This window comes from Elaeis guineensis, chromosome 1 (genome assembly GCF_000442705.2).
Source record: "Elaeis guineensis isolate ETL-2024a chromosome 1, EG11, whole genome shotgun sequence".
NCBI classification, from domain to species: domain Eukaryota; kingdom Viridiplantae; phylum Streptophyta; class Magnoliopsida; order Arecales; family Arecaceae; genus Elaeis; species Elaeis guineensis.
The window spans coordinates 157,969,411-157,977,261 of NC_025993.2; the positions used below are offsets into that span (position 1 = coordinate 157,969,411).

At 41.0% G+C, this 7,851-nt stretch overlaps 2 protein-coding genes across 11 annotated transcripts; both read right to left on the reverse strand.

Moving 5' to 3' along the window:
- Window positions 1-251: 251 nt before the first annotated feature.
- On the reverse strand, window positions 252-2,629 carry LOC105039268 (uncharacterized). The gene is given in 3 exon segments (XM_010915361.4): window positions 252-1,552; window positions 1,554-1,607; window positions 1,610-2,629. Coding segments are annotated over 3 exon segments (1,248 nt in total). The 5' UTR covers window positions 1,745-2,629; the 3' UTR covers window positions 252-493.
- Window positions 2,630-2,763: 134 nt separating this feature from the next.
- On the reverse strand, window positions 2,764-7,781 carry LOC105039270 (uncharacterized). 10 transcript variants are annotated; one of them, XM_073245343.1, is made up of 10 exons: window positions 7,523-7,778; window positions 7,291-7,330; window positions 7,051-7,140; window positions 6,713-6,888; window positions 4,440-4,504; window positions 4,204-4,305; window positions 3,948-4,103; window positions 3,570-3,683; window positions 3,254-3,383; window positions 2,764-3,174 (listed from the first exon to the last, which is right to left on the reverse strand). In XM_073245343.1, the coding sequence occupies exons 3-10, from the start codon at window positions 7,134-7,136 to the stop codon at window positions 3,068-3,070; spliced, it is 936 nt and encodes a 311-aa protein (XP_073101444.1). In that variant the 5' UTR covers window positions 7,137-7,140; window positions 7,291-7,330; window positions 7,523-7,778; the 3' UTR covers window positions 2,764-3,067. The 10 variants fall into 10 exon arrangements, with proteins under 10 accessions (XP_073101444.1, XP_010913669.1, XP_073101456.1 ...); XM_010915367.4 differs by having other exon boundaries at window positions 7,223-7,330; XM_073245355.1 differs by lacking the exon at window positions 6,713-6,888 and having other exon boundaries at window positions 4,440-4,509; window positions 7,523-7,781.
- Between the last annotated feature and the right edge of the window lie 70 nt (window positions 7,782-7,851).

The window sequence follows — 7,851 nt, forward strand, 5'->3', positions numbered from 1 at the left end:
CACAACGTCAAAGATGGAGTCATACCTTATATGTGTAAAGGATGCAACAAATGATACAAATCTTTTACAGCCGCCTAGGCAAATCTTGTAGTCTTCCTGCCAATTGATCTTGTCCATGAAAATGGATGATTCCTTTAGCCATGAAGTTTAGAGGGAATATCAAGCGGACACGATCCAAGTTCAGAATGTTTGCAACTCACAAGAAACAAATTAACTCTCTTCACATCTGCCGTATTGGTGACTAGCAGGAGTCAAACAAAATTGTAAACAATATCTGATCAGATCAATTTAAATGAGAGGCAGCCATAGAAAAAGGGACAAAAGAAAAAGAAAAAGAAAAATGAAGAATGCACCTCTCCTCCTACTTTAGATAAACATGAAACAAAAACTGGCTGCTGAAACTAAACTGGCGCTTGGAGACTGGCAAGCGCCAAAGAACTACTCCCCAAACAAATGATCCAACTACATGCATCACCCCTTCCCGAAAGCTTCTCTAATTGCACTCAGAGAGCACCAAGAAGGCAACCCCCAGGGCAACTACAAGGCCAGCTCCAACAACATGCCGAGCACCCGAAGCGTCGTCACCGGGAGCCGTTGGGCTAGGGACATCCGCGACACCACCAGAAGGAGAGCCCGTCGGCGATCCCAATGGTGATCCACCGCCGGTCATAGGAGGAGCCACCCGAGGCGCCGGAGGACGCACGACCACTGGCAGCGGCGACGCAGCGTCCGATGGGGACGGCGACCTGTATGATGGCGACGGCGCGGGGGGAGTCGACCTTGGTGGTGCAAACGCCGGCATGGGTGCCATCCTTGGCGCGCCCATAGACGGCCCAGGAGTCATTCTAGGTGCAGGGAATGGCGAGGATGGTGCGGGGGATGGCGACGAGGACCCATTGCCGTTGGAAATCCCGAGGCCAGGAGGGACGATGACGCTGCTGATGTGGAGCACCGAGATGTTGTACGGATGCGTGACTAAAACTTTGACAAACTGAGAGGTGAGGTTGGAGCCGGGTGCGGCGGAGCCTAGTGCGATCTGGCCATTGCCCATGTCGGTCACGTTAAGGAACCCATTCTGGCCGGTGGCGAGCCCGCTGGCCTGGAGGAGGGTGGTGAGGATGGCGCTCCTGTTGGAGAGCTTTGTGATGTTGTCGCGATCGAAGTAGTCGAGAACGACATGGAATGAAAGGACCTTCTCAAGGACGTCCGTAGGTAGGTTGGAGACGGAGGAGAGGGCGGCATTGTTGACAGAGAGGACGGTGATGATTTGGCGGCTGTTGATCTCTGAGGCGAGCTGGGTCTGGGTGAGGAGGTTGTTTAAGTTGGAGAAGTCGGAGAACTGGCCGAGGATAGAGGTTATGTTAAAGGCCGTGGCAGCGGGAAAGAGGAGGAAGGGGAGGAGGAAGAAGACGGTGCGGAATTTGGAAGCCATGGTTACGGTGCTGCGGAGTCGTAAAGTAGGGAAAAGGGGGAAGAGAGGGAGAAGAAATATAAAGAGAGATGAGAAAGGTAGGGGATTAGCGGTTAGCTGAATGCTCTATATTTGGGGATTTTTGTCCCGCCAAACAGGGAGGGAGGATTGGTGCGGATCGAAGGATTGGAGGGGAAGGAGGGGTGTGTGTCTTAAGTTCGGGCAGTTAAAAGAGCTACATGACCGTTGGGAGCTGGCTCCTAATTTTCTTGGGTTGCAGAGTTGTGGGTCAACAGAAGGAGCTTGACTTTTTCTTTGGCACCATTTTGGCATTTCAGGGCCACGTCGATCCACCTTCTTAGATCCCCTTCAAAGTTTACGAGTCGTTCCTGTCGGGCAAAATGATTTGGTCCTAGGTCCGGGTATCTGGGGAAGCTAAAAAAAAACAGCAGACACCAAGATAAGATGTAGATTTTCCTCGTTGATGCTAGGTAGATTTCAGAAACTTGTTAATTATCAGTCCTGCGATACCAAGCCAAACACAGATTTTATTTTGTTCTCCCTTCTTTTTCCCTCCATGTTGTTTACCTGTAATATTATGATAATGATGTTCCTTTTCCCTTATCAACAGTTAACCATTTTGGTAAATTAAGAACAAATTTTAGGGAGACGGAGACAAACTTTTCTGTGATGTCCACTTTCTTTTTTTCTACAACCTCCTTCATTTGTTTGTTTTGTCAAAGACAAGGATTTCACAAAATGAGAAAAAAAAGGGAGGGGGGTGGGGGGGGTTGTGGTTGGCGGGATTAAGGAGAATATCAAATGAAATGAGAATGGTTCTTTTCTTGTTTGGTATGTTTTTTTTTTTTGATGCTTTCAATTAGGCACATATAGTGATATTGATAAGCATCCACATGCTAACGTAATCCAAAAAAAGTGTTTTGACGGACTGAGTGGCTAAAGGTTTCATTCTTGAAAAATCAATAGGTACAGGTACTTCAAGTCCTTAGGAATAAGTTGTGGGTGAAGAGATAATGTGAAATTAGTTTTAAGAAGCATTAGATCAGAGAAGAAACCCCTTTATGATTCCATGTATCACCATTACCAAAATGCACAGAAATTACATTATTAAAACCTCCAAATGGGAAGACTAATTCCAACTAAAACCTTTGTTTATGCAACCAAAACAAAAATAATACTATGCCCTTGAACCAAAAAGAAAGCTCACCAGCTTCTACTGATATCACATTGTATAATTTATCCAAGATAGGAGAATCTTCAAAGTAAAGAACTAAGCAAGGTACTCAAAAAAAAAGAAAAAAAAGAAAAAAAGAGAGGAAAAAGCAGTCGTATAATGCTTGAAAAGATATCTCATTATTAATAAATTAAACCAATTTGAAAATGTACACTTCAATTAGTTAATGAGACAATGATGTTCACAACTTAGGCACCTCTTCTCTCTTCGTAGAGTCTACATACCAGATGCTGTGAGATAGTTGCCGAGGGAAAATGCTGCTAGATAATTGTCATCCTCTCGAGTGAATGCAAAATCTATGGAGCAATCATTTTCTTTTCCAGTTCTGGCAGCAACATCATCCAGAGCCCAAGGTCATCTCATAATATTTTTGACTGCATCCATTCCCGTAACGCATTCATTCATCTAATAATATTTTTGACTGCATCCGTTTCTGTAACACATTCATCTTCTACAAAGGGAAGCGTTCTCCATACTTCCAATTTCAGGGAGTTGTTCTCTCCATCTGCTGTAGACAAACATATTTTTTTTTAAAAAAAGTTGAGTTCCTAAGCTAGTGGGAAACTGCCAGAAGTGCTAAAAGCTACCTGGATTTTTTACATCCCTCTCCATGCAAACTGCCGTATAATGAGAATTATTAAGTTCAAATAGTGCAAATTGCCACCTATTCATGAGGATTCCAGGATCATCAACAGCTTCCACAACTATGCTGGGTGCCTGATGCCATCATGGGAGAGGAGTCAGGTGCATCAAAATTGGCAATTTACTTCAGTACACAACTGTGGTTTTTAATGTATAAACATATATGTTGAGAAACTACAAAGAACTACAGAAAAGTACTTGAGAGAGAGTAAAAATAAAAGACATAGAGGTACCAAGATACAGTTAAACAGTTAGACATACATCAGATTTCAATTCCCCAGTAACTTGCTTGCTGTTGCTTGCTTCCAACCGAATTGTGAAATCCTTGAAAGGTGTTCCTGAAAACCCCCTTCCAAGAGCCTTGACATATGCCTCCTAAAAGTTGGAAAAGCTAGTTAAGTTTTATGCTTACAGATGCTGGAGGTCAAATATCATACCACAATTGCAAGCATGACTAACAAAATACCAGTTATCTGCTGAATGCCCAAAAAAGAAAAATGTGTAAAGATGAAACCAGGGATACAATGGGATTGATTTCACAAACAAAGCTGACAGTAGAGGTTGAGAAATAAGTCAAACAAACATGAGCAAAATAATCAATAATATGAAAAATTATGAACCTTTAGAAACCTCACTCACTTTAAGGGTCCACAATCTAATGAACTCACTTTGCCGGCACTCAGGATCTGCTAAAGTTTTCAGGTATGCAACTTCAACAGGGGAAAAATAACGGTGAGCAAGAGACAAGATATTATTACTTGTCTTCCGTTGTTTTTCTTCAATATCAATGCCAATCTGTTAAAGCCATAATCCCAATCAAACATGTTAGCTACAACATTTTATTAAAGTGAATAAAACAACATTTTGTGGTTAATGAATGGGATCAGAATACTACGGGCAGATCCAAAGTCACACCGCAGGCAATCATGGTAGATGTATGTGAAATATTGAATTGCAAGGGTGGTGGGGCCCAAAGATCATACTTATCCCACTCTACCTGAGAATATGGCTAATTTGAGTATGAATTTTACTCCCAATAAGAGTCAAGCTAAATGAAAGTAGCCTAAATCCATACAAGAATTTAGTGAAAAGATAATACATGGCTGAAATCAGTCACCAGTTGACAATTACCTCAGGCTTCCCAAATCTATTCTTCTGGAATTTGAATGATTTTGGACTCAATCTACCATCTGTATCTAATCTAGCAATGAACAAAATTAACTATCAGTGATCATATGTCTGCAAACCATTATTCCTATAGTGCTATTTCAACCTATGCAATGAAATCAATTAATGCAATAGTGCTCAAAAGCATGCCAACTGCTGCAGACACCAGACGTAGTGTGCACATGCTACATGGCCATTTTGTCATTTTAAGAATAAATAAATTTCCAAAATTTTAAGCTGGTGACCAACTTTACTAATTAGGTGGTCACTGATGAACTGAAGTTGAACAAACAAGAGCAAAATCTGTTAAGTGAAAACTTAGAAAATATATACATAAACTAACCACATTATTTATGGATCACTAGCCTGCCATATGGCAATGCAGTGGGAAAGGATCATGCACCACTGGTCAGCAAAAACTTAAATATTATTCAAAAAACAATACAAATACAACTTACTCAACTAACAGCAAGCAGGGAAAAAATAGTCACCGAACCTCACCAAGTCAGCTGCTTAGTTATGTGAAGCCAAGCACTCAGCCCCAGGAAAAATATTTTGGCCTATAATAAGCTAACATCCAGCAAGAAAGGTTGAAATAGGCTTGATAAACCAATGAGTGACTGGTTCCCCAGAAGAGTGATTGTACAAAGGCTAGAGTGATTAAGATCTTTATACTTCATAAGGGACATAATGGGTTCACTGATGTTTTGCAATAACTGACCGATCACTTGGCTTTTTAGTAGATTTTGGATTAACAATAGCCTCAAGCTCAAGCACTGATGGGCTTTTGGCCCAAGAGAAACACAGATTTGGGGGATTTTAGCTGGATATGATGAGACATGACACACTAAGTGGCAATATGGAGCAATGTCTTAAAATGTTGCACACCAATCAAATGATGATGTTGCGTGCACACACATGCCAAAACTAGCAGGTACATCTTTGTGGCAAAATTCTTCATTATGTGATGCAGCACACACACCCATGCCTAAACTAGCAGGTTCATCTGCAGCAAGCATGCAATATTATGATCAACCTTGGTTACACTAGCAAATTGCTGGTTCCCTTTTATATTTAAGCTATCCATTTATTTATTTATTTTGGGATAAAATTTACATGACCTAGTTGACCTAGTATAATTTTGAACTAGGTTAAATTTTGCAGCATTCTGTCTGTCATCATAGGCACATCTAAAAACATTAGAAGTATTTTTTTCAGCCTTTAAATCACAAAAGAAAGGTTTGCATAACAGTCAAAAGAAATATGGAACTTCTAGGGTTTTTGTTCTCTTGGTAGCTGTGGCCAAAGCAATACATTTAAATCCAGTCTCAGCCAGTTTTGTGGTTCATCAGAAATCGACCAGTTTCAGTTAAAATCAACCTACGTAAGGCTCAAAGTCTCATCAATGTTTCTGGACTGAACTTGATAGTCGGTGATAATTTCAGTCTGAAGGAAGCATTTTGCCAAGAAAAGTGTCAAATATTATATCATGTTTGACTAGTTTCAAAAGCATAAAGGTGTCATATTACCACTTGCAAGACATTTAGGGGAAAATGGTCTTTTTAAACATTTTGCTGTATTAGAGTTTTATATTTTCATGGACTAAGCAAGATCACAAATATCATGCTTACATTTCATGGAGTAGTGCAAACCATCTGAAATTGACAACTATGACATTTAACTTTACAAACAAAAAAGTTTATGGCCATATATGAACATGAATGCATAAATTTAGTGTACAATATTCTCACAAAGAAATGACTAGTGTCAAAATGACATCTTATATATCATTATCATTACCATTGTTCATCTAAATTTTCTCTAAATTTCTATAATTTTAATTATTTTAAGTCATTTACATTTTTAATGGGCTTTCAGAACATTGACACAACACATAATACACGAAAGGTTTCCAACAATATGATATACCTCAAATGGTATGCAATTCACCTCCTTGAATTATTTCAATTTTTCCTTATTTTTCTGATTTACACCATTCTTGGCCAATGAAGGAGAAAATGAATTCCACAAAACATTAGTCAGAACGAGGTACAGAGAATTTAAAAATTTTAAGAGCTATTTTACTAAACAATAGTTAAAGAATGACCATGGATCTGTATATTAAATGATCATATCTTATGGAGTACAAGATGGATGAGATGTATGCGACGCACACTTATGCTCACATTCGCAGGTGAAACTAACTAGATAACCGTGAAAAAGAAATTGGACCATACATCTTGCAAGAGTGGTGCGCACCAAGGCTCGCGCTAATAGAGCACCTTTCTGAAGCCTCTCTCCGTTCATACGTAAAACGCTTTGTCTTTCACACGGCGAAAGGAGCTCCATATACTGGTATAGAAGGGAAGCATCCTTCAACTCATCGGGAACCACATACCAGATATGTGTTTCCCTGCAAGCATATTATTTTCAAAGAATTAAGGTCTTAAGCATATTATTTCGCATACAAATGAAGCAGAAAAAGATCAAGTCTAATCTGATTCAATCAAAGCTAGTTGGTACGTATCCTCGATGAATTGCGTAAAAGTAGAAGTTGGTAGAGGAAGAAGAATACCTCGGAGATGGGAGCGACGCAGGCGGCAGAGGCAGCGGAGATGCGAATGGACGCCGAGCAAGACTATTCGAGTGCAGCGGTAACATATTCCTGCGGAGCAACCAAGACATGCACTCACTTCAGATCTCCCTATCTTCCTTCCTCTTCTTCCCTAATTCCAACCCCTTCTTACCAGTCAAAAGTAGAAGCAAGGAGTTCGTAAAGGGTGGAAGCCCGTTATATTAGATCCAACCCGCTAACCGTACCCGATCCGGTTGCTTTTGTCTTTTTAATTCGACTCCTGATAATGGAAAAGGTGAAGGAAAAACCATGGGAAAATCTCGGAAAAATCATCGAAAACAAAGGAAAGGTGGAAAAATTAAAAGGCAAAACCTTTTCCCGGATGGATTGAACATTTTTTTTTTTTTACCTTTTCCCTTCTTTTTCTTTTCATTTCTTTCCCTTTTTCGGAGATCTGTGGGAAGCAAAGTACCTGAGGGAGATCGGAGGAGAAGGCCGACGCTAGTGACGATGGGGAGGAAGGCGACGGCGGAGACAGCTGGGAGGTGGCGGCGAGGAAAGCAGGGAGGAGGCGGGCGTCTCTCTTTTTCGGAGATCTATGGGAAGAAAAGCACCTGAGGGAGATTGGAGGGGGGAAGGCCAACGCCAGAGATGATGGGGAGCAAGACGACGGCGGAGACCGGCGGGAGGTGGCGGCGAGTAGAGCGGGGAGGAGGTGGGCCTGCACAAGGGTTCGAAGAATGATTACTAAAAAAAAACACGCTGCTGCTGCTTTAAAAAAAAAAAAAAAAATCCATCGTG